This window comes from Apteryx rowi, unplaced genomic scaffold, assembly GCF_003343035.1.
Source record: "Apteryx rowi isolate R43461 unplaced genomic scaffold, aptRow1 scaffold_389, whole genome shotgun sequence".
NCBI classification, from domain to species: Eukaryota; Metazoa; Chordata; class Aves; order Apterygiformes; family Apterygidae; genus Apteryx; species Apteryx rowi.
Genome location: NW_020450407.1, coordinates 669791 through 696244, shown reverse-complemented (window position 1 = coordinate 696244; position 26454 = coordinate 669791). Strand labels below are relative to the sequence as shown.

The following is a 26454-nucleotide window of genomic DNA, read 5'->3' as shown; positions in this document are numbered from 1 at the left end:
CGCGGAAATCCCCCGGCTGCCGGCTGGGCCGCGCCGCGCCGCGCTGGCAGCCGCGGCGGAGGCAGCTGTGCGGGCAGGGCGAGGGAGGGGAGAGGGGCAGAGGGAAGCCAGGCGGCGGGGCGGGGAGGCGGGCGGGGAAGGGGCGAGCGCCAGGAAGCCCGGCGGCCCCGAAATGAATTAGGCTGCGGAGGGGAGGGCTCCCCTCCCCCTTCCTCCCCGCACGGAGCCCGGCGGGAGCAGCACCGCCTCGCACCGCGCCGGCTGCTCCAGTCACACACACGCACACGGCGCAGGCAGGCGGCGGGGGCGGGCCGGCCGGCCGGGGGGGGCCGGCAGATGAAGATGGCAATGTCTGTGATCCAAGCGTGCCGCAGCCTGGCTCTCTCAACATGGCTGCTGTCCTTTTGTTTCGTGCATCTGCTGTGCCTGGACTTCACCGTGGCCGAGAAGGAGGAGTGGTACACGGCCTTCGTCAACATCACCTACGCCGACCCGGCGGGCGGCAGCGCCGAGCTCCGCAGCGAGAAGAGCGAGTGCGGGCGCTACGGCGAGCAGTCGCCCAAGCAGGACGCCCGCGGGCAGGTGGCCCTGTCCGCCTCGCCCGCCGACCGCTTCGCCTGCGACCCCGCCACCCGCTTCAACGCCCCCGCGCCGGGCAAGAGCTGGGTGGCCCTCATCCCGCGCGGCAACTGCACCTACAGGGACAAGATCCGCCATGCTGCCGCCCAGAATGCCTCCGCCGTGGTCATCTACAACGTGGGCTCCAGCAACGCCAACGAGACCATCACCATGCCCCACGCAGGTGAGCGGCGGCCCGCCCGCCCGGGAGGTGCGACGCTCGCCCTTGCCGTGTGCCCGTGCGGGCCCCCTGGCAGGAGCTGGCGGCAGGGAAGGCGCCCTCCTTGCGCCCTCTGGCAGGGCCCCGGGTCGCCCATGAAGGCCTCTTCAGGCGGCGGTGCCCTGGGGGGCTGCGGGCACTCCTCTCCTCGCTGCCCTGGCGAAGGATTGACGTGTGTGCTGCCAGCAGCGATGCGTGTGGGAAAGTTTGGGAGCTGTAAAGTTTGGGCCACTTGGAGGGATGGAGGGACCCTGAGCCCACCATCTATGCCTTGCTGGGTCCTGAGGATCCTCCGGCACGTGCCGTGGGGGAATAGGTGTGATCGAGACCTTTGGAAGAGGAGAAGCACAACGTTCATGGCTTATGGTTATCAGGAGGGAGGTGCAGTAAAATAGGGAACACAGAGTCCACTCTCTTCTCTCTGATTGTGTAAAAGCTGTGGGACTGAGTAGGAATGCCAAGTATCTGATTTGGTGAGAACATGTGATATTTTGTCTAGGAGCGGGAGTGGGGGTGCAGATCTCCCCAGGTGAACCCTGTGACAGGGTGTGGGCTTGCAGCGCCTGCACATGGGTACTCAGGTCCCGGCGTGCACTGGTCAGCTTGAACTGAACCTAAGTCCGGTCATTAGAAACAACCCAAACCTCCGGTTATGCCCACAAACAAGAACACTGGTTTTGTAACAATGTTTGATCTGAAAAGAACGTAGTTTTAAAAACAGATCACCAGATTTATATTTAGGGACAGTATTTTCTGCCAGGGGTCATTGGTCTTTTATACCAACAGCATATTCCATGGAGACTAAAATGCCACCTATTGTGAAATCTCTGTTTGGTTTGCATCCAATAACTAATTATGCCCAGCTGTTTCATGCCAATTGAATCTTAGCAGAGTTGGGGATAAACTGAAACACAGAAAGGCTGCAAAACAGGATATTATTCTAATGACATTTTAAGGTCCCCCAGCAAACTAACTAGCATGGATGTGCTGAAAAACAATTTGTTGCCTTACTAATGCTATAACTTTGCTGATGCAAAGTGCTGCTTTTGGAACCTCTTGTGTGCAGCCTCTTAAGAAATTATTAACTGTTTATTTGGACAAATTCATGTTTCTTTGATGGGATGAGTGGAGGATGGTATTTTTCCTTTTTTTTTGTATTTTTCCATGGGCTTTCTAAGACAAGAAACTCCTGACCTCCTAGTTTCTTAAAACTGTACTTTATAACCTGCATACGGTTTAGTAGCTGTTGAGGTTATACTTCTTGTTACTCTAAGTATCACAGATTATTTAATAAGCAGTAGCAATAGCAAGTAAGCGTAGTATGCTTATGCACCCTTAAAGTCAAGCTCAGGCTGTTTCAAAACTTAAGATGCATCACTTGCTCTTGTCTAGTAAGTTTCTTGAAAACTGCCAACATGTTGGATCAATTAATGGTTTGCCTGTTTTTAAAGTATGCACTAAGCTGTTTTCCCACACAAATGGTGTTTTATTAAGAAACAGTGGGAGTAAAAATGTGTCTAACCTTTTCAAATGTTAGAGCTTTTGTTTGTTTTAAAGTCCAAAGTGAAGTAAGCAAGGAATTTTTCTTACTCAAAGTGGTCTCAGCTTTCGAAAATGAGCACTATATCACTTATCATGGGAATAGTTTCTTTCATGTCATATGACTCCTTACAGCTTATTTCAAGAATCCTTTTTGAATACTAAACTGATACCCAGCAAGTGATTATATTGTACCATAGGTTAAAATGTAAGGAAATTTGCAGATAGTAATCCAGACTTGTTGAGTATGATCAGCAAGACCAAAGGGATTTCTTGGTTGATTGCATTCGTTTTAAGGAAAAGGATTTTTGTTCTGTGAAGTTGAAAATGATTCTTGCTCTTACCTTAGGGAAAAACTTGCTCTCTGCRTACAGTCAAAATACAGAGGAGTTTTAGAGCTGAGTCTTTTGGAGAAGAAGGAAAAAATTATTAAAAAAATTTTGACGAAGTGGCAGAGATTCAGAATTGGATTTACCTTTGCTCTTCCTTTTGTACCAGTGCTACATTAGGACAAAGTGAGTGCACAAGCTGTGAAAAAATTCTCTCTCTGACTTACAGTCTTTGATGTTCACTTGGTCTCAGTGTAAATGATAGCACAAGATTCAAGGGAAGAATGAATCAGGTTCTTGGTTTCTGAGTTCAGCAGCATCTGTGGTGCTCTGCCCACGCCAAATCCTGTAGTGGGAAGAAGAAAATTCCATCCCAGAAAATACTGGGTAGGGGGGAGGGAGGAGGGTTGAAATGTGACCTGAAAAAGCAAGTTAAATATGATGTTACTTATTTTTTTTCTCCCACAGATTTTTTTGAGATTTCATATCTAAGCTTAAACTCCTTCCTTATAGAAAATAGTTTCCTCTTGCATAACTGGCTTCTGCCCTTGCTAAGGGATTACTGGTCCTCATGTAGATTCTTCTCTTCTGTATGTTTTGCCTTCTTTCTTTTGCTGTCATCATTTTCTCCTATGTCTTCATTCTTCTTTTGCTGCTTCTCTCGCCTCCACTCTAATTTCTTCACCTCTACCCCTATGCTTCATTCCCCCTCCTGGCCAGGTTACCCTGTTATTTCATAACCATTTACCCTTGCCTCCCACTTTCTCCCCAAAGCTCTTTCTTCTGCCAAAGTTCTTACTTCACAGCTGTATATCCAGTTAGGTTGCCTGTTCTCAGTTACAATGCATGCCAACGAACCCTTTGCTAAAATGATACCTCCTAATCTTAAGATCTATAAGAAACTGTAGCAGGATAGTATTGCATTTGAAAGGGGGTTCGTAGACCTTCCTTTCTCCCACCCCTTCCCCACTCTCCCTCCCCTTCCCCCAAAAAAGGGTGGTGTTATATTAAAGCCTGTTGTGGAAATCTTCAGATACAACTTTCCAGGATTTACATCTAGTGCACTAGACAGAACAGAGCAAGTGTTAGATTTGAACCGGTTCAGTCACCATATTTAAAACCTTTTCTTTCAGGGARCCTGTTCTTAGGTCATTGCTTACACATCCAGAAGAATGAGGTAGAGTTGTGACATCTGCGWTCACAGAGTCAGAAGTCTTTGATTGCCAAGCGTCTCCTAGCTCTAGATTTGCACCGTCTGCTATAGCCTTTGTGAATCACTGTTTTTATTGGCTTGAACTSTGGGTATAGGAGTAGGAGCTTTGGGTCCAACTGTGTTTGCTTTCTGTCTAAGTAGGTTTTAACCAATGGAGGAACAAAGCGCCTAGAAATTCTCAGTTTCAACAGCTTTTTGTCTCTCCTAAATCAACTTCTCTAATAGAAAAGTTCTCTAATAAAAGAGAGGGTATTCTTTTTCCTCCAGAAAAATAATCCATAAGGTCATCCAGGGCTCTGGCATTTTTTGTTACTCGGAACAAACTATCTGTTATTTAGGTTTGAAAAGGCTGCTGTGTCTACCTTTAATAACTTAGTATTAATTGGTAGTACTCTCACTACCTGTGTTAGTAAACGCCCTTACGCTCCCTCTGTATGCTATGGAGAGAGCTGGCAGGCCTTCCAGAAGCTGATTCAAGGTGAGAGCTTCTCTCTCTTCAGCTTTCATTAGCTCTTGAGGGAACCTAGGTTGACTGCTGCTAACTTAGGCACCTAAGTGAAGTGCCTGAGGCTAGGGAGGGATGTTAACTGTGATGGTACACATGATTCATGTGTAGGTATAAAACAAATCCTTAGTAATCAATACAGTTTAGAACATTCAGTTTGAATTCTGGGGTGCATCGGAGTGTCTCACAATATGGATGTGATTATTACGTGAAATAAATTGCATCCTAAGTATTTTGGACCAGCGGCAGATGTGAGTCAGGCAGTTTTACATTGTGCTGCATTCTGCATTTCCAGTGCATTCCATCRTAAATTTTGAGTCACATGCCGCATGTATGACAGCCTGTTTTCCATGAGAGGCAGATGCCTCATTGTTTTTTGTAATGGCTTGTACACGCTGGCAGTAACTGTCAAATGTACTTTTTTCTTTGAGACATAATTCTCTGAGGTGGTCTAAGACGACTCTAGCTGTTTCTCTCCCTCGTCGGCCCTATCAAGCGCAGCATGTGTGCACCTGATCATGTGAGGAGGGCAATGGGCCCCCCACCACAAAGCCAGGTGCAATCCTTTACAGACATACCATGGATGTGGCCAGCCATGATCCATGCCCATTCATTTCGGTGACAGTTGCTTCCCTTGAACTCAGATTTTTATTCCTTGGTCCAGGTCATGAAGTCCTCCTTTACTCATATTTTAAGATGTGTTGGTAGTAAGTTTTGGCTTTGGACTGTTCTATAGCTTTAGGTCTTGTGCTGTTGCACGAATTAAAATACAGACACCTAAGCCATAGAACAGAAGTGCTTGTTAGAACCTCGACTGGACACACATACCTTTCCTGCCATCATTAGCGTTCTGCCTGCCATATTTTCAGTGTACTGCACTTGGAAATAAGTGTTTAGAAGTTTTGGTCATCTTTACAAAAGCTGGGTTTTCTTGCCTTTGGATGCAAAGCATGTTGTAATGTTTTTTATTTTATTTATGCTTTTTTTTTAAAGGCATGGATTTAAATGTGTGATTGAGTAAATCTTACTTTTCTGCTTTAAGCCACAGACTTCAAAAACATTAAACAGGGTTTTCTTTTGAAACTTATTCTTCCTCTGATACTCTTCTTCTATAGACTATAAAATGCTTAATATATAAAGCTGAATTTCAGCCACAGCCTTTGGTCTGTGCCTAATGACCTAATGATGAGCAGCCATTTGCAGGTCCATGTTTTTATGTGAATGCAAACCATGTGCTTTCCCACTGCCTGACTGGAATGCTCAGTGCCTCTTTGCACATAGCGAAAGGGCATTGAAGATTTTGAGAGTGCAAAAGTTTGTGTACATAATTTGGAAGATTCTTATAATGACATTGAAGTTGAAGATTTCTCTCTTTAAAGAATTAATTCAATATGGTACCTACTTTCATTTGTTTCTTTACCAAAACAATTGTTTTCCTAAACTTTTCTTGAATTCTCATGAGGAAAATGTGGTGATAGCATTCATGCTGAAAATAGGTACGGATAAGTGTGAATTAATCAAGGATGGAAATTCCAAGCATCCAGAGCCTGCTGTAACTATCTTCTGTTCTAGGCACACAGGATTCTATTCCTAATAGAAACCAACTCAATAGGGGAAGGAAATACAGATCAGTACATCCCTAAGCCTTTTTCATCAGGAAATGAGAGCATGGCTGAGGTGTGCTCCCATCCTTAGGAACTCAGAGGAGTCCTGGATCCATCATGTAGGCCTGGCTGTCAGCAGTTTTTGAAAATCCAGTTCCTAGTGTTTATCAGTCAGGGATTTATAACATTGGCTAGAACCAGCAGTAGTGCCGACAAATTGTCCTGCTGAGTTGACTAGTGAGCCACACTTTAGCCTACCAGTTCTGCTAGTGTTGCAGTGCTGGACTTTTCTATTGTAGCTGTGTTCATTTGTGCCAAATGGTGAGGTGACTTTGTGATATCAATAACTGCTTTAGCTTTAACTGAGCTAAAAAGGATAACTTTGGCCTCCGGGGACTAGAACAACAAAAAAATCTTAGTTTCTGGTCCTACGTCAGACAGCCACTTTAATGCTGGGGACTGACTTGTGTCATTAAGAAGATACACTTCTTGCCATGTCGAATCTTGCATATCCTTTTAATCTTACTTGAATGGCTTGGGTATCTCCTCCAAAGCCCATTGTAGTCAATGGGAAGACAGTGAGTCCATTGGGCTTTGGATCAAGTTGTAAGATATAGCTTGCCCTACGAAGTGGTGGAGTATTGGTTTGCTGGAGGTTGTATTAATCCTCCAAACTTGACTTACTGATTGCAAAGCAGTTRGATTCCTGCATGCCCCTTGGTTATCTGCAGCGCTTGTTCACAATGTTTTTCATACAAGTGCTCTCTTCAGCTCTGCAGAAAAAGTGACGCAGCAAGATGAAAATCTTCCTCAGAAGCAGATCTTTATCACCATTGATTCTAACTGCTGGCTGCTAATCTGGAGCTCTTCCTCTTGGTATACTGTCCTTAGGGGAATGGTTTACTCTTGATACAGTGATGGTTCATTGCTGTTTCTTCTAGTCCCGCTGGTATTTTGACTTTAAAATGATACCTAATACTTTGGGTTATTAGGATATTTTGGCAGTCTGTTGCTGTTGTTTTAACTCTGATGTAGCTCACAGATTCATGCAGATATATTTCTGTGCTGGCTCCTCCCTCATGGTACATCACAGAGCACAGGGACTTTTTAAGCAGAAGGGGAGAGAAACCTGCAGTAACCTCTGTGTTGGCTTTTTAAGAATGTCTTTTCCTGATAAGAGAAAGGGACACTTTCTACTTTTCTCATGTAAGGGCAGGACTAAAAGAGCCTATTATTTTGCCTTGTTTGTTTGGTGGAGCTCGTAGTGCATTATCATGTGAGATGACTGAGTTTCAAGTGGCCTCTGTCTCCTTACACTACGAGCCAGGCTGATGAAGAGTCAGATCTTTATGAAGGGATAGCCCAACTGCTTCTCTGCTTCCCAGTAACTTCTGCATAGCTAACCTCCACAGAAACAGCATTCATTTCAAGACAAGGCCCACTTTTGCCCTTTGAGTTGCATTTGAGTGCTAGCCACTTGATGGCTTGTTTGATACAGAAGGGAGGGAACAATGCAATCATTGACTCATGGAAATCTGATATGGAAAAGACCTAGAAGTTCATGTAATCTGTCACCTTGCTAATGCAGGACTGCTTCCTACAGTATTACCATCTACTACTGGCACAGTGCTTTTTTGCTTAGCATCTTGCTAAGAAAAGAATCCTGGGATGCTTCAGAACCCAATGCAGTCTATGTAAGCAGCTGAACGGTGCTGAAACAAGGTATATGAAATATAAGAGGGTATTAAATAGCAATAATATGTCCTGCAGCAATATTTCATTGTCATAACTTCCACAAAGCCATCCCAGCAGAAGGATGGCTGCTATAAAATAAGGTTGAAAGCCAACTTTAACCATTGTACCAACCAGTCTTGGGGGTGTAAATGGCAACAGCATGTAGAAAGAGGAGATGAAATATTTTGTAGACGGCTATGTCCAAACAGGCCTACTCTGCAGGGTCTTGATTCCATAGCGAGATGTCACCCAGGACTTAAGTAATGCCCAGTTCTCTCATTTCACCCTGTAGTGTTAGGTTGCTCCAGGAAGGAAATCTAGAGGGATGGGCTGCATGTTGGCCCCAGCACAGTTTGACTAGTCCCTGAGTCTGGATGAAGAGGGATCAAGGACTCCCCAAAGCACCCTGCTTGTTTATGAGTGCATTTAGATGTAGTATCTCAAAAGATGATTCTATTAAGTTTATTATTCTGTTACCTGAAGAAGAAAAACCCAAACCACCTAAGTAAAACCTCGACTTTTAAAATTTGTTACTGTATTAAATCTACCAACTTTATATCTGCGGTCTGCCCCACTGTCTATATTAGTGGTTCCCAATCTTTATAAACCTACACTTTTGCAAATGAAGTTTCTGTGAATTTAAGTCATCAACAGTAGGCTTATTTCTCTTACACATCTTTCATGGCCCCTTAGAAGTAGTCCTCCAGCCAGGTCAGGTTGTAAATTGCTGATTTAGGTGAACTTACTGGTGGAAACACTGGGTTTGGATTCAAGATACTATATGTAGATGTGGAAACACCTCTTCTTGCACCAGCTTTAGTAGATGGAGAAAGGTTATAAGGGTTGGTTTGCCTGCAAGACAACAACATTATGCAACTGTTTTACAAGAGAGGCTTAGCATGGGCATTATTTATATTTTGGCTTCTCTTCAGTAAGTTGAGTTAAACCTTAGAACTCTGAACTGAGGAGAACTGAAAGAGATGATGAAAAGATTAACCAGTTTGTTTTATTACTCTGTTACATTGAAATATGAAAAACTAGCATCTTGGATTCTTTGCTACTTAAAGATATAACAGCTTTTTGAAATAATTATTCATTTCTTTTTGCTCAAGAGTGACTTATAAATAACATCAATAAAGTGAAGTGCCTGTTCATTTAGTTCTGACAGTGTAATCATAGTGATATTCAGTTATACTGCTAGACCTAAGGGTCTGTCAGAATTTCAATCTCAAATTTGACATATTTAACTGTGTTTAGGTATGTAATATTCCATGCTGTAAATTGGAAAGATAACCCATTTATTTTAACTTAAAATGTACTTGCAGTTTGAGACAAAATTGGAGAGGGGAAAAAAAAAAAGAAAATGGTTATCTTTTTAGTTCCCAAAACACAGAAGCATAAATTGTGACTATRTAACTCCATAGGGTCCTGGGTTGAGTGTATCTGGTATACTCCTGAAACATGGATAGAAGCATTATGTCTGCATAGGAATATGGTTTCTCCAGGGACACTTGGTATAGGATGAGTTTGGCAAGTGCTCCCTTGTGCTATGTGGTTAATGAGTCATAGTTTTTTTTTTTTTTATGAATTTATATTCCACAATGTCTTGAAGCCTTTGTCATGAGAGAGGACCACATGGCACTGGGTAATGTGCAGAGTCTGCAATCTGAGGTGGCATAGTAGGTGTAGTATGTGTCCCTTGCCCTTCAGAGTGAGGGACAAGCAAAGAGACAGCACTGCTCAGCATGTTGGGCAGTGGTACCCATGTTCTGTAACAAAGCAGCTCTCTGGATCCTTTTCCACCAAGCCAGCCCCATATTACTGACATATTCATCCATATACATCATCTTTTTTCCCTGAACATTGGCTTAATTATGTCGGATATTATTTTTCCTCATAATGTTTCATAACTTGGGCTTCTTCCCTTTTTTATATGCTCTTTGGTTTCCCTCTTACTATTCAAATCTTTCCTTACAAGGAATCTCTTTTGCAAGTCATTGTGGGGATATCTCGCCAGACATTGTATGTATTTTAAAGAGAAGTATGCATCACATTAATCTCAGGCTTCCAGCTCTATAAATCACACGTCATTATACTATGCTGCTTTATTTATTGCTTGGTCTTGCAGTCCCAGTCAAAATATTCACTTCTAGCACAGTCACCATCATATTGTGTTGAATGTGTCTGACATTACAGTGCAGTAATAGCACTGAACTCAAGACCCTAGTAGATAATTCTTATGCATCCATCCTTAGTTAACATACATGTTCCATATCTTAAGATGAGCGTGAAAGTGAAATGAAGGCATCAGTTTAGTAAGCAGTATGGTTTTATTGCTTTGTCTAAATTGATTTGTGGAGCACATGAGAACCTTGTGCACCTGATTTTTACTCTCATACTAACAGAGTAATTCTAGTTCCTCATGATCAAAGCTCTGGGTATCCAGCAAACTGCACTGTAAAAGATTTCTTGGGTTCTCCAATGATACAGAAGTTCTGTATCGTATCTAAGAACAATCTCTCTGGTTTTATGTTCTGTGATGCTAGCTAAAATGTTAATATTCCTTTTCCCATTTCACTATTTTCTATTAAAAGACATAAATACATTTCTGTTTTACCTTACCCTTTCAGAAGACTCTGTATTAGAGTATCTTAAATCTTTGGCCATATATCTGGGGCATGTCTGTGTTTTTACTCTGAAAAATCTTTAAAACAGGACAGACTAATGCTGCAGTCTCATTCATGATTGTTTCTTATAATTGTACAGAATGTGCTTTCCCCTTTCATGCCTTTTTAAGATTTTATTACACTCTGACTGTCTCATAGTCTCTCTCATAGTTTTACCTGCCAGTATCATGTTTCTTGAGTGAGGGAGTTTTGCAAGATTGTGTAACCTCCGTGTGTGATCTCTTATCGCTCTTTATGTGTCCGTGTGTTTGAAGTACCATCTGGTTGTCCCTGAAATCCATGCCTATCCATTACTAAATACTATATCAAAAATTTTCACACTGGAAATCTAGGAGCTGTTGGATTAAAAAATTTTATGTCTTGTTGTAATTTTGTCTTTGATGTCTTTCTCAATTGCCTTATTTTCCCTTCTATCCTCATTATTTTCTGCTTAGCTTTTCCCCAGGTGTTTGTGTACATTTTCATTTCTTCTTTCTGAAGTTCAGATACATCTTTCCCTTGATATTCCCACCCATTTTTTGGTCTTCTTCATTTCTCTGTTTATGCATTCTGCACTTATTTTGCATCTCTCTAGGGTTTGGGGTTTTTTTTTGTCCTTTCTTCCCCCCTTATCAGGTTGACAACAATAACCAAAGATTATTGCTCTATGTATATAGTTGACTGTAAAGGGAAGCAGAAAAGGATTATGCACTTTCAGTTGCTTTCCCTTTGCAGCTGACTCCAGGTTTAAAGAGCATCTGCTGACTGGTGTCTGCTACTCAGGGTAGGCTTGGAGGAGTGGGAAACCAGCAATCAGGAAGTGTGGCAGTGCTGTGTGTGAATGGAAGACTGCCAGTAAGACGTAGTGCATTTGCTATGCATAGAATGGCTTTGTGCTGAACGCTCATAAGTCTTTTTCATGAATTCTTAAAAGACTAAATTATCGTCCCCTCTATGTAAGAGGCAGATCCTGCTCTTTCATGCTTGTGCAGAAGAAGATTAAGTTTCCCCTGCTGGGCATTAGAAAAACTGACCGGGAATTTTTCCACCAAAACTGTTTTTCTTTAGTAGAGAAATGAGTTTTCAACAAACAACTCTGTTTTAGGAAGTTTTTGCTGTCCAGAAAAGATCTTAAATTTCTGAGTTTGAAAAAAATTTCATTTTAAGAAATATTTCATTTCTCAGACTTTCAGGCTTAGACATAGTTGTTTCCCTTTCCTTTTTTGATGATATATTACTTTTTCATCAGCTTCTACAAACTTTAGGCACTGGTTCCACCCCAAAGCACAGACCTCACTTCTTTCCAACTCAAATATTACACTTCTGCAGGAATCAATACATGCATTTGATCACAAATATTGTTTAAAGAAATTGAGCTCCCCTTTGCAATGCTGAATTTCCCTTCCCTGTGATAGAGTTACAACAGTTTTCTTTCTTTAGTCTGTAAAGTATGATATCTTTGGCCCTTGCTGTGTGTATATATATCCTTACCAGCAGCCTTGAGACATGACTTTAGCACTGTGTCTGGATACACATGGGAATGATACTTGATAGGAAATKAAAATTGCCCTTGCAGACAAAGACATACAAGAATCGGTAGTTGTCGGTGGAAGTTAGACAAATTCAAGCTTGTAGTAAGATGCAATTTCCTAAACAGTGAAATAGTTGCCCAGACAGAAGGAGTCACTGTCACTTGAAATTCTTTGAATGGGCTTGGATAGCTCTCTAAAAGACAGATCCTGGCAAATTACTGCATCCAACAGGAGAACTGTGGTAGTATGTGTGCAAAGAAGATTAGAGGAGGTGATCATGGTAGTTCTTTGTTGTTTTAGGGATTGTACTTCTCTGGAACTATCACCCAGCACTTCTCCACATTTGGAGACTGTCAAAACAGCTCTGCAAAAACAATATCACTCAAGATGAACCCTATGGCCTGAAGCATCTACTCTTCAAGACAAGATCTCTGCTCAGCATGTCATTTATCACCAGGAAAGAACTTAGCTAGGTGATACTGATGAACCAATGTCAGCTTGTTATTTCTTTGTGACTGTTCCTCATAGAAGAGAAAGGTGCAAGAAAAATATCTTCCGAGCCACTTCTACTTTTTGTGTCTGAAGATATGCAACAAATGCAGACAGCTACCTCTAAGCCTCCACAAAACAAGTATTTGCTGGACTAGCTGTGGAAGATGCTGCCTGACCTCATGAAAGAGGTCCAAAGCCTTTATCTTACAGCACTTGTGTTTAAATAGTCAAATGCCAGCACAAGGGGATATCATTATACAGTGCAACCAAGGGTGGCTAAGATATCACACATGGGGATGAATTAACTCTGTGTCAAAAGCCTATAGTACTGTCATTCCCTTCCAGAGGCCTGCCTAAAATAGCCATTAGATGAAGGGTGTGTGGATGGACCTGAATCCTGAAGAGCTGAAGTCATATTGATGGGGAAAAAAGCCATGAAGTAGCATGTTCCTTCAGTAATGCCAGCAGATGGGAGACATAAGTTATTCTTTATCTCAGAGCATATGAAACTATTTCACTAATTCATTTATCTTCATCCCCATTTCAGTTCTATACTGACTCCCATTGTTCACTAGTACCCACTGTTGTGATCTCTGAATTTTTCTTGTTTGTTGTCTCTTTCCTGTTGGTCCCCATCCTTTCTTGCATCCTTTACAGATGGTTGGAACATTCCCTGAGATGATGAGGATCTCAGTTCACTTGTGCTCAAGGATGAGCTTGTAAGTTTTCTAGCAGCCTTTAGCAGTTTCCTCGTATTTCTTGGTGTTTGAGGATGGGGAATTGCATTGCTAGAAAGCTACCAAAAAGCATAACTGTATGGGAAAGTAATGARCTACTCTTGAGGCAGTCAGGATCCTCTGGTGCATGTTGACTCTCCTGGGAACTCATCTGTCCTTTTCACTCCCCTGGCCTGCTAACCCCTGCTTAGGAAATCACATAAGAAAAAACTTTTTTTATGCTTTTTCTCCACAAACATTCTCTTTTCTTTATCCATCTATGTCCCAGGCTTATTTTTTTGCTATCTTAGTCTACCAACCAGATGTCATTGAGATGCAAATTACAACAGAGTCCATAGCCTATTTTTCAGGGAAGATATGACCGTATAATTATTTTTGTAAATTTATAAATTTTAATGGTTGGTAATTCAAGGATTTTTTGGTAAAAGAATTGATATTATCTGGTTTCTACATATGCATGACCTTTCACTTCTCTCTCTAATAATCAAGGGTTTTCATTCCTGTTAACTGACTTACATAACCATCTTTCTGCTATTATACTCATGAAAAATAATGAAGCAAGCACTGTATTTTTTGTATGGAATATCTTTTATTGATTATCTTGTACATCTGACATGTAGAATCTCTTCTTTAGTTCTCAATCATTACAGTGTTTAATCAGCACAATGATTGTGCTGTTGGTCTTTTCTGGGCAATTTATGTGTCCATAGTCCAGAAATACTTTTCCCCAATTCAAAGATAACACTGCTAGTTTTATTGCAAAGCTGTTGTCTTTGGCTCTGTGACTAGTCAGATCTATATTTGGATTAGCCTGCAAAACAGGAGCTACTGTGCATATATAAAACAATTGACTGTTTGCCACTAATGATACCAGGGAGGAAAGTAAAACCATGTCTCACCCTTTGTATATATCAATATGATAACTTCTAAAATCTTTTATTTGCATATGAGACTGATACTTAAAAAACACATCTCACTTCACTAAGTGGTTTTGCTGCCATGAAACTTGCTAGTAGGTGTTTTAAAATGTAGTGTAGACATTATTTGTAATGTCTACATTACATAAAGGTAATTTGGAGAGTGTTTCACATTCTAGTTCAGGAAAATGTTCACACAAATGCTTATCTTTAAGCTCATGTTTAGTTCTTGGTAAGAATAGGTCAGAAGTTGAGCATCTGGCCTAAATGTTGTTGAAAATGGCTTTATGGGAAAATGTTGTCTATGGCTAGGGGCAGAAGTGTCTGGTGTAGCCCCGAGGTTTATTATGAAGGACGTTACTGTAGTAATCTTGTGGGATCTTATGCCCTCCTCTAATACTGTGAATAGTCAGCATCCTCACAATCAGGTGCGCTTCTTTATTTAGCAGGTGCTTTATAAAGACTTAATAAAATAGTTGCTTTAATTATTTTACATTACTCCACCTTGATTGGCTTCTGCTTTCTGGGTTATCAGACCTGTCTGAATGACAGTGAGAAACAAGGGTGCCTCTTTCAACTTCCAGTAAACACTGTTCCCTTTCCATCTGAGGAGGAGCTGGCTGCCCAAATCCTTTAAAACCTAGATGCTGTCTCATCTTAATGGTATTTTATTTAATGTCTATTACTAGTGTATGCAGAGGAACAATTATAGGTGTGATAAGGGTGTACAAGTTGTTAGTTTTTTGCAGATGGCTCATAGATTGTACTGCCCAGTTGAACTAGAGAAGTTGCTGTAATTTAGATAGCCATGCAGTATTTCTTGCTAATCAGGGAGTTGCCTGATTGGGAAGTACATACATATGTAAGGACCATCAGATATACAGCAGCTCCACACCTTAAGTCCATTCCAGTTTGGGAGTAAGTACTGTAATGTTTTGCAGATTTGGTTCCAGTAGTTACAGTTTTTCATCCTCCTTTGTGACCTTATCAGTCTGCCAGCTTCATTTTGCTTTGAGAAATTCAGGAGAGGCTTGTTTAATGTGTTTARTGGTATGTGTCAATTCTGAGCAGAATGTGCCCTCTGAATAGGGCAGTGATGGAGGTACTGGGGAACTCGCAGCCATTTGGGCAGTATTTGGTGCATGTTAAGAGGATGGGAAATGGTAGCCAAGGAGGAGGAAAGTGTAAATTAACAATTATTCCTCCGTTAAATATTCCTGTAAATTAACTGCAGTATTTGGTTACAGATACCTGTCTGGAAATAATACGATACTTACTTTTTAATAACCTTTAAGTAAGTAAGCAAGCAAGTATGCCCAAGACAACCATGTTAAAATCACAGGAAGACTAGCCAGACCAAGCGAGTATTAATGTATAGTAGGAAAGTATTAATGACTACCTGGGGTGGCGCAGCTGTGTGTTTTCAGTGCTCTGCAGATCTGTATTCATGAGCACAAGTCTAAGAGATCCTCCATAATCTCAGTGAGAATGGACATCAGTGGGAGTGGAGGTGACTCACATCTGTCTGTGGCTGCTCTGCTTTTCACAAGCCTGGGCCTTAGTTTGCTGTCTCATGCGTCTCCTTGTTTAATAAAACAGAATTGGAACACATCCATCAGAGAATTGTTTTGGGTTTGATTAATTTGAAAATAAAGCTGATATTCATGCTGGTATCCAACAGTGGTCTCCACCTAGCATTGCAGGTGGATTTTCAGTATCTGAATGTGTGTTAGGTTTTTACTCAAATGCGCAATAGTCAGTTGCAAAAAAGAATTGTAATTTCATTTTTGTTTTCAGTCTTTAATAATGGTAATGTCCCCATCAGTAAAAGGCACAGCATTTAAGCACCCTCAGGCTATAGCAATGAAGAGATTGTGCCTTTCTCTTGTGGAAGTTCTTAAACTGTGCAGACTTGGTATCATGGAAACTGCAAGAACGTACTAAGTTTTAAATGAGTGGATGGATTTTATATCCACTTTTCTAGCTGCTTTAAAAAAGAATACAGACAAGTTGGCTGGAAAAGTTACAAAAAATTCATGGGGAAAAAAGTTCTCCTATATCAGTGTGATGGTCTCCACAGTTCTTATTTAGGGTATTGGGAATACCCTGGGCTTTAAAGTGATTTTTCACAGGCTGTATCTTCTTCATGCAGACTGCTTTTAGGACAGTTCAGTTAATGATTTCTGAACTATTAGGTTAGCCACCATCACATTAAGAGTCTCCCAAGTCCCCATTCCATTTATTTACTTTTTAAAATGTTATGAAAAGAAGACCAACAACAATTCTGGAAAACTCCAACACCCAAATCTTTCCTTTAGAAAAAGCAAACCATGCTGGCTGATAGCTAGCCATGTACTTACCTATGCCATTAATTTGTAACATCTAATTCTGAAATCCTAACCCCGCTGAAGTCGATGCCAAAACTTCCTAAGGATTTCACTGCCAAGTATTAAACCACGAAAATAAATATCTGAGCTCATGCTATATCTTGTACTGCCCCCATAGTATTTAATACATTCTTGTTAAGTACAGAAAAGCGCACGTTCATTATGACCCAACTGAAATAATACTATTCTTCACCAGCAGTCTCAGTGGAGTGTGTAAATGTTCTGCATTTCGTATGAACTGCACACATGTATCAGATTTGAGTAACACAGCCAAAGCAGCACAACAGGCCATACCAGGGGCTTCATTAAGCTCATTTTGTAATTGAGTAGAATTACCTGCCAGCCTGCGAGTCCCTTAAAGGTGTAGGTGTTAACTTACATGACCATTCCAGCTCATTTAATAAAAGGTCCACTTGGCCTCAATTGATTGTATAAATTATGTAGCCGTTGTTACATCTGTGATATAGGTAGAAGTTAGTTTTCTTACCTTTTGAAGAGCTTGAGGTTGTAGGTCATATCTTATGTATGTTTCTGCCAGTGGGCTTCAAAACAAAATTTTCTGAAATCTGCTATATAGCTAGCATGTAATTCTCACAAGGCTTATGGCTTTTGCATGAAATGAAAGGAATCAAGCTGTGCCTGTGCATTAGAGCTGTGTTGCAGGAAGAGGCTGCAAAGCTTGGTTTGCAAGATGCACAAGCCTGCTAGCTGATCCCCAGGAGCAGGCAGCAGCCAGCCTCCTAACAGCTGCAAGAGATGTTGCTGCCTGCCAGAAGTCATAGTTCAGATAAGAGCTTCTAAATCTCAAGCAGGTACTGGCTGAATGCACTGCAAAAAGACCTGAGCTATATTTGGAGGGTGAGAGCAGAATAGTTTTCACACCTTTCTTCACTAACTGGTATGCCAAGAAGGAATGGCAATGATGACAGCCTTATCACAGGAAGAATGTTTTAGTGATAGTTGTTAGGAGAATGCTCAAAATTAGTATTTGTAATGTCCAATGAAGGGGTGGAATTACATTTACTTGGCGTATAGATGGATGATATAGAATGCAGAACAGTTGTCACAGAAATGATTACAGAAACAAAGTCTATCCACCTCAAGCCTAGCAGAGGTCATTACCCTGTTTCCAATCTGACCAAATTAAGATGGCATTTAATACAGGCTAAATTTGTTCCAAAATGAGGATAATAGTAGTTATAAGATCTTGGAATATGTGATTGTTTAGTGACTTTTTTCATGTGTGTTTTTTTTTTTCTTAATTTTTGTGGAAATACTTTTCGGGCAAAAAGAACACAATGCAGGAAATACTGCCTGGCAATTTCAGTGCCTTTGTTGCATCATGTATACTGTGTTTTGAGTGATGCTGATCAGTTTTCAGAGCTTGTGGGATTTTCAAAACTGCTGTGTTGATCTCATTTGGCTCCTATACCATATTTCAGATAACTCCCTTTTTGGGGTCTGATGACAAAATATTGAAAGATGTAATTTGTAATGCAAATAATTTATTTTTACTTTTCACTACACTTTCATTTCTGAAATCTGTGATTGTTTAACCCCTCTGCAAGTCTTCAGCATGCCTTGCTACAGTGTACGTCTTTGCTAATAGAGATGTGTGCTAATGAGAGAACGCCTCTCAGTTAATGCAGGCTTTGCTGTATCCTAAAGACACATTGCCTTTTCATCTCTTTGATCCAAATTAAGCGTAAGAGGCTACATGCAGACAGAAATATCAAATGCTCAGCTACGCTTAACAGAAATGTTACAATTACATAGAAGTATCAAAAATCAAAAGAGAGATCCTGATAGGTGATTCAGTGTAGAAATAATAGAGTAGCTGAAGTTCATGATCTAAGCTGGTAGTTCTGATCTGCTGACACTCATACACTGAGTCATCCAAGACATAAAAGCTAAATGAAGAGAGAGCATAAGCCATCATACAAGAACCAAGGTAAATAGAATTACTCTCCTTTGATGTTGTCTCATATACGAGAGGAATTGGTCTCTGCTGAAATCTGAACATAGAAATGTATGAGCAGTAGGAATATTACCAATCAAGCGAAATTTCCAATATTTACCATTAATATTCCTCTTTGGGAGGAATGCTAAAGAATGCAAATAAGTTTAATTTAAATAAAATTAGCATGTAAACATCCAAAACAGTATGGTACAGCATCTATGTTGCATATTCAGAGAATAACTAGAAATTACCTTTAAATTGGAGATGGGCTTGAAACAAATCCTGGTTTTGAGTTGACTGTATAACTTAAGTACACCCCTTTTACATCTTCAGCTGTGTCTGTATACTAACATTTGGCAAGTTTGATGCACGGTTAGGTTTCTGAACATCTCAGATCTAAAGTATTTTATATCAAGTTCTTGTTTCAAGTCATTTTAAAAGTTACAAAATTCATAGTCAACCTAGAATTCTAATCTGAGTTTTCTGGCTCTGGTACATGTTCAAATAATCAGATTTTAGTAGGAAATATAGCACTTACCTTATCTGTTGCAGATGCATCCAGCATGAAAAAACCTTATAATCAGCAGATACTCTATCTGTGCTGGTATTTGAATATTAAAAATAAGGAATCTAATTAGCAATGTACTGTGATATCAGCATTACGTTAAGTGCAGTTGTTTTCATCATCCTCAAAGCTTGCCTAAATCTCACAGAGAAATGGTGGAAACCATATAATGAACCATGTAACAACATCAGTCACAATTGCACAAAATGTAATGTGGGCAAAAATGTACTTTTCAGTAAAGCCTGCAAATATTGAGAGGTAACTCTGACAAATACTTTGTTTTAGAAATACAGGCACTTGCAATGTACTCTGAAGAGATCATTTCAGTAGAGTATCGTGAATTTGCTTGAGAAGTAGGTGCTAAGAGGAATTTATTTCTGACTGAGTAGTCAGGAGCAAAGTCTGTATTCATGTTCCTATAAAGAGAACAGTACAGAAGAAGGACTCTGCCTGCTTAAGACAGTTTTGGGCCCATTTAGGCACATGACTTGTACTTAGGCATCTCAATACCTATTTATTTATTTATTTATATTATTTTTAGGAGTAAATAAAATCCTTTGCCTATACATATAGGTGTAAGTGTGTGTCTGTCTATGTGTTCTTATTCACACACATACACATCTATAAAAATAGTAGCTTCCTCCAGGGAGATTGGCTATGAAATAACTTCACCTGGCCTCTCTGGCCTTTAATTCACAGCTGAGCCGAGGTATGTAGATATCTGAAACAGTTATTTTGCCAATGTTTGATTATTAAGTATCTATCTATGTAGACATAAACAGCCCTTTTTCATGTCCATGTGAGATGGTCGTAGTATTCTTACTAGTTGCTTTGTGGTTCATTGTAACTGCTATTGTGCAGAACATGAATACAAATGAAATAATAGAACTGTCTAAATTTTTGATGGTTTTCAGGCAGYGCTTTTTCTTTGCCCTTTTCTGATTTTTTTGGCAGGTGAGGGGAGAGGGAGAAAGAAAAATTATGTCTCRGAGCACTCTAGTCCTTAACCTTTCAGGTCTTAGAATTTAAAGAAAATGTGTTATACAATCAACTCAGGATGCTCTCTGGACCTGCAGCTTGTACATATGTAGATGAAGCAGAGTAGAGATAAGAACTTGCCTTTTATTTATTAGCATTTTAGAGTACTAGAAGCAAGAGATTCCATCTGAAGATGAGTTCCTCGTAGTCTCTAGATACAAAACTTAAATAAATGAAATAAATGTTGTTCCCATATTGTTCCAACTGCCTGATTAGAAACGAGTCAAAGAGTGGTCTCTGTTCTTCTCCATCTGGATATGTGTATTCCATGATAAAGCTCAGATATGAAATTAAAAAATTCTGTTAAAGTGTTCAGCTTTTCAGCTAAAAAGCAGGGTTGGTTGTAGGAAAACTGTAGAGATTAGTTTTGTAATCTTAGGTCCTCATGCTGACAATACTCATGCAGGCAAGTACCTCATGCATATAATGAACTTGCTTGATCTATTTATAACTTTAGTTATCAAATGTATGTTTTCACCCAGATGGTGCTCCTTAAATTTCACTGGGCTGTGCGTATGAGCAGCAGTTCACACTGCAGATCACAGTGTAGGAAAAGCATCCAGACAGCAAACAAATATACTTAATTAAATAAATGTTCATAATTAGTTAATACAATACTTATGACTCTTTCGCTGGTGTCTCTCTGCAAGAAGGATCTATAACTGATGTAACTTGAAACAGAAAATTACATTTAAAATTTTTGGAGTAATTTTCTTTACAAAGATAAATAATGTCTGATTTTAATAATGGAGAAACTGAGACAAAGCGTGAAGTAGCCAAGTCTTGCAGGGCATCAGGAGCAGAATCCAACTTTCCAGACTCCCATTCTTTCAGTAGTAGTAGATCATTCTCTTCCCCACAGCACTTTGCTGCTTGTGTATGCTTGAACTCCCACCAAGATAGGTTTGGATTTACTCTTGTAAGCAAGATTCTCTGAGATTTTCCTCAGTGCTTAGCTGAAGTCCATTTGTATTCATGTTACAGTTGTAGTCATGTAAGTCCAATTTATTCCATAAGCTATTCTTGTAATTCTGTTTTTAAAAGTTTATTGTTTTTAATGTACATTCTGTAATTCTACTGAGGATTAAGCTCAGTCTACCAACTCACAGTTTACTAAATCTTAAAAAACAGTAGCTGTGAAGGGGGTAACATAATCCAGCAAGGAATGCTTACATCAAACTATTGTTGGAGGAAATGCATATCCCTATGCCCCTCCACTCCTACTGAAATAATAGATTTCATGTTAAATATCAAATTTGAATAATACACTTTTTTCAAACACCTCCAGCTACTGAATGCCACTTCATCTCCTGATATCCTGGTGATATTTGCCAAGGTTATCTGGAGCACATGAATACACCTAAGATGGCTAATTTTAAGATCACGTGGGCAGATACTATGACTGCATGTAAGGATGTCTGCAGCTGTGTTGGAAGGTTTACGGATGGAAACCCACTTTGAGTCCAGGCTAAAAGTGTTTTTTTTTCCTGTGCATGAAATGTCAGGATGCTTCCCATGTGCAGTTTGTTACTTTTAGAAACATTCAAAAATACAAATGTAATGATTTATTTGAGCATAATGACTACAAAGTATTTTCTATGACTTTGGCAGAATAAATTACTAGATTAGAATTACAATGAAGGAACTGTTGGGGTAGTAACATTCCATGTCTGCTTCTTGATCAGAAGAAGGATTTTGCGCATCAATTTTAAGTTGGTGAGATGAATGTTTCCGTAACATGAATGAAACCCATCTCAGGTTTTATTGCAACCCCTTGTGCACTGTGTGTAACTTGTCTCTGTAAGCAGCCAGATGCTATGAGGTGTTGCCTGTCAGTTTTAAACTAATGGAAACTACTAGTTCTAATTTAGAAGACATGAACAGTCCCAGGGAAGCAGTGGAGAAGGGAATCCTGTCTCTTTAGTCGTAGCAGTCACAATGGTGGCTCTGTCTTTACTGTAATGTCTGTACATTTGGCATAAAAACTTTATTTTAGAAAACATATTTTTACAACTGTTCTGAGAAGACAACGTTCAAATGGAAAATGTCCTTTGAAAAAATGTTGCAAGATCAATTTAATGGACTTTTTAATTTTTTCCAGACTTTTTTTTAAGAGTGTTAGAAGTTTTACAAAAGTCTGCTTAAGTCTTTCTTGCTCTTCTGTCCATGGCACTGTGTTTACTTTCTTATGTTTATGACCCTCCTAGATAGCCAGTGTTCTGCAGATTGTCTGTGGACAGCCTGAAACAATATGAGTTCATTACCCAATATATTTTCTTCAGAAGCATAGATGTCTTAGCAGTCTTTCCCCTTCTTTCCTTGCTCACTTCCTTCCTTGTCTTCCTCCAGGCTACTTGTTTCCCACCCCCACATTGCAATTCTCAGTCCTTTTAGCTGTTCCAAAATGAGCTGGGCTTTAAAACATAAAAAAAAAGCCATGTTGCTTGTATCGGACCTGATTTTCCCTGCTATTTGTCAATATTGTATTGGCCCAACTGAACAGCTGGTGAGCAGTGATACTGGGGCAAGAGCAAGCAGCCAGTAGTGAGGAGGGACAGGAACTTTGTAAAATGACTTCGTTCCCAAAGAAGATGCATGGTGGAACTGCATATGGATTAACCTTGAGCTGAGCATCAAGTGCAGCTGTGTTTGTTACACTGTCTACAAAACAGAGCAGTACTGTGCAGGCAAAGCTCGAAAGCCCCTTGGCAGCTTCCTAAGCTGAGGTCAGTCGTGAAAGGATTCCCCTGTTTCTGGATTCAACTTCCAGCTTAGAGGAAGGCCCTGTAGGTAAATCTGCTGTACGTTCAAATGTCATTTAAAGTGGTTTAGGCTACAGAAGAACAGCTGATCACCCTGTTAGACAGAGGAAAAAGGTGCTGAGTTTGGGTAAATAACTGCACGTCATATGTGGGTGGGGGACTGTCCGTTTAATGCATGTGCCCTGGCTTCCCAGCCTCTGACTGCTGACATAGTCCTTCCCTGCCATACATCTTCAGGCTGTGCATGTTGTTTTCTCTGACAGCACTTCTGTCACACCAGCTGCAGCTTCCCTCTCCCCAGATCTTGGCATGCCCTGCGGTTTAGCTGGCTGGGTGATACTCCCTATTTCCAGAGGAGCCATCTCTCCCTCTAGAACATCTGTCATATCTTTGATGACCTCATATCCCTTCAGCAATTCATCCTTACTTTCAGTCTCTTTCCGTTCTGTTCTGACTCTGATTTCAAGTCATGTCACATGCCACACTGTTACTGGGCATGTATATGCCTTTTCTTAACTGTGTGCATACCTAATCATGTTTAATCAATACTTTTCCTAAGGGTGGTCTCTAATCTTATACAGATTCAATAGCTGTAGCTTGTTGAAACAGCTATAATATTCTGGCATATAGTAGAACTAAATGTAGAACATCTACCTTTCTATCCAAAGCATTTAAAAAGGAGAAGGAGAGAGAAAAGGAGAGAGAAACACATACGCACTTGGGTAGCTTAAGTCAAGGAAGAACAATTACTTATGTTGAAAAATCTGTGAATGCATCCCAGATAAATCTGACGGTGGCTTCTTAGGAGGATTGTAATAATTCCTGATAGCATGTACAAATGCAGCAGTCATGCTCGTGCATCACATGACCTGGCTGCATGGCTGGTCATCTCCAACCCATGTCCAGTCAGATGTAGGGGAGCTACAAGTGAGCTGTGCAGTAAGTKCAGCTCTTCTGAAGTAAGCTTTTCCTGATCAAGGCAAATCGAGTGTTGCATCTTCCTCTGTATGCATCTTCCTGCTGTCCTGTATGGCTTCAGTGAAAAATCAGAAATATAGTTTTCTCCAACATTTCTTTCAAATACATAAGAACTTCTTCATTTTAGTTCAGGGAACCATTATGGTTTTCCACTCCAACATCCTATATTCACCAGCCTCTATAGATTGCCAGTTGCTCTTCAGACCTCCCAGAAGTTCACTTAGGTATCAGAGACTGAACATTGTAAATCACATCAGGACCCTGAAATGCTGCCTGCAACTTGGTCAGTCCTGATTTGGAGTTGATGGATCTCTCTTTTGCATACACCTGAACTGTAAAGGCTATAGTTTAGTCTAACATTAAAATTTTGGTAGACCTTGTTTTATGGAGATATATCTAGTCAGTCTGGTAGATGAGTACCCAACTGCACATCTCCTGCTAATGGCAATGAGTTATCTGATTAAAATTCTGTCTATACTACCCTGTCTTGGCAGTGGACAGCTTCTCTCTGTCTGTCTTAACATCTCTATTTGTGAGTTGTCTTATAATCTGACAGAACTGTTTTTAAACGCTTGCCAAAAAAAAGCATCTAATTCTAAAGCGGTGATCAACTTTGAATAAGATTTGGTGAATAAGAGAATCTTCACTTAAGATTCTGAGCATTTTTTTTAATGCACGTTAAATGATTAAAATCCTTTTATAGACTGTATCTTTAGTCCTGTGCTGACTCCCTATCACAGATGTACTATTAATTCATTGTCATGATTTTCCTCTGTAATTTTGTTAGCAAGCCTGGCAAAGGTGAAAATTGCAGTGATTGAAAACAGGAGCTAAAAAGTGAAGATACTGACTGCTTTGCCAGCAAATGAAAGGTTTTTGTTTTACTTTAGAGAGGGGGTATTTAATAAGCTAAAAATGCTGCTTAATATTTTTCCATATCTCACTTGAATTAGTAAGAAGCAAAACAGAAGATCTGTACAGCATCAGTGAACTTGGCTTTGGAAGTGCATAAACATGGGTTATTATTTTTTGGCTTTTGATCTCCCCCAGAGTCCAGGATACATTTTACATTTAATATGTGTGCTCATACTGCATTTTACATGGAATCCTTGTGTCCTAGGGAAAAGAAACCTAGGTATTTTTTCTTTTACTAAAAGGTCTCTGATAGACAACAGAGAATAACAGCTGCCTTCATTAAATATTGCTTTTAATACATCAAATGTTACAGAATAGATACAGGTTAGGAGAAAARCATTTTGCCTCTTAGGTCAGTGAGCATGGGTAAAGGGTTAAAAAGCTGACACTGGACTCCAATGTGAATATAGACTTTTCATTGCCATCTGGAAAGCAGTAATAGTAAAAATATCTATTGTCATAAAATCTTGTTATCAAGCACATACTCCAGCTGCCATAATTATATCTTAATGCAAGAAGAATGCATTTTTTGTTTTTGGATCTAGAAGAAAAAGAATTAGTTACCATATTAAAAGCCAAGAGGTGAGCATAATTAAATAGTATTGTTTGATCTTATTCCCCTTCTGCTTCCAATATTAGTTTTCTAAATGCCATATGTACCAAAGATGTTATGTACAGTGCTAGCAGTGCTGATAGCTACTTGCAGGAGAGCAGTTTCTCACTCAAGGCAGTTATTTATTTCATTTGTTTAAACTCAAAGTAATCAGTAATACAGGTGTCTGTCCAATACATACCTCACCCTAGCAAGGCTGCTTACAGCACAGTGAACTTTGAGTGTTGAAATGGTCCCATCTGAAGTCAGAGAGACAACTTGTTTCTGAGGTTGGGCATATGGTTAAGTGCCCTGTTGTATCAGGGCCTATGACAAGGAGCCTTCTGAAAGAGGCTAATAACAAGTTTCCAGCTTTCCTTATTGTGTAGCACATTGTCTCAAAATTACATGTGCTGTGCCATCATTTCGCACAGTTTCATTGACTCATCAGAGGCTTGGTGCCAACACTGTGCTTCATCTGTTACTGCCAGGAGAAGGATCTCGTGAAAAGGCAGGCGTGCATGTTACAGWGCTATTCAGCACTCCAAATAGGACAAGTGCTGAGAAAGAGGAAGTAGAAATAGAAATGACAAAAAGCTACAGATGTTTGGAGAGCCAGAAGACTAACGCAGGGGCTGCCAAAGAAAGAATAGAAAACAGCAAAAATAAGTAGAAGAGAAATACATAAGAATGCAATGTGGCAGAAATCCTTATAAAGGAAAATAAAGGTCTGACATACATTTCATGATAGGAATTATGATTGAACCATAGTGTGCTATGGCATTTCCTAACATCTTTGCTGTGCCACCATAGGATGGTGATTTGGTTGTATCTGATCATGAAACTATGTAAGTTGATTTCACTTCCTCTTTATATTCCTTTTCCCCATTGAATGCTTGTGAGCTAGCAAAAAAAACATGTTTACAGACTTACATAGGATTATCTTATTTTAATATCTGATAGCACTCCATAGAAAAATAAAGCTGATAGAGTATTTGAAATGTAATTTTCTACAAGTAATTTTAAATGTTTGTTTTTATCAATATGCTGAAAAGAAATATCTGCTCTTCTCTAGATCTACAGAATTAAGCTCTGCTCTGCACATGCTGATGTAACAGTAATATAATGAATACATAAAGATATATTGGGGC

General features: G+C 40.0%; 1 protein-coding gene across 1 annotated transcript in view; it reads left to right on the top strand.

The window, feature by feature from the left end:
- The first annotated feature begins 336 nt into the window (after positions 1-336).
- Positions 337-26454, top strand: part of RNF150 (ring finger protein 150) — a 119698-nt gene continuing 93580 nt past the window's right edge. Inside the window, exon 1 of the mRNA XM_026074434.1 lies at positions 337-802. Within this exon, the coding sequence (XP_025930219.1) occupies positions 337-802 (466 nt within the window). The remainder of the gene's footprint in view (positions 803-26454) is intronic.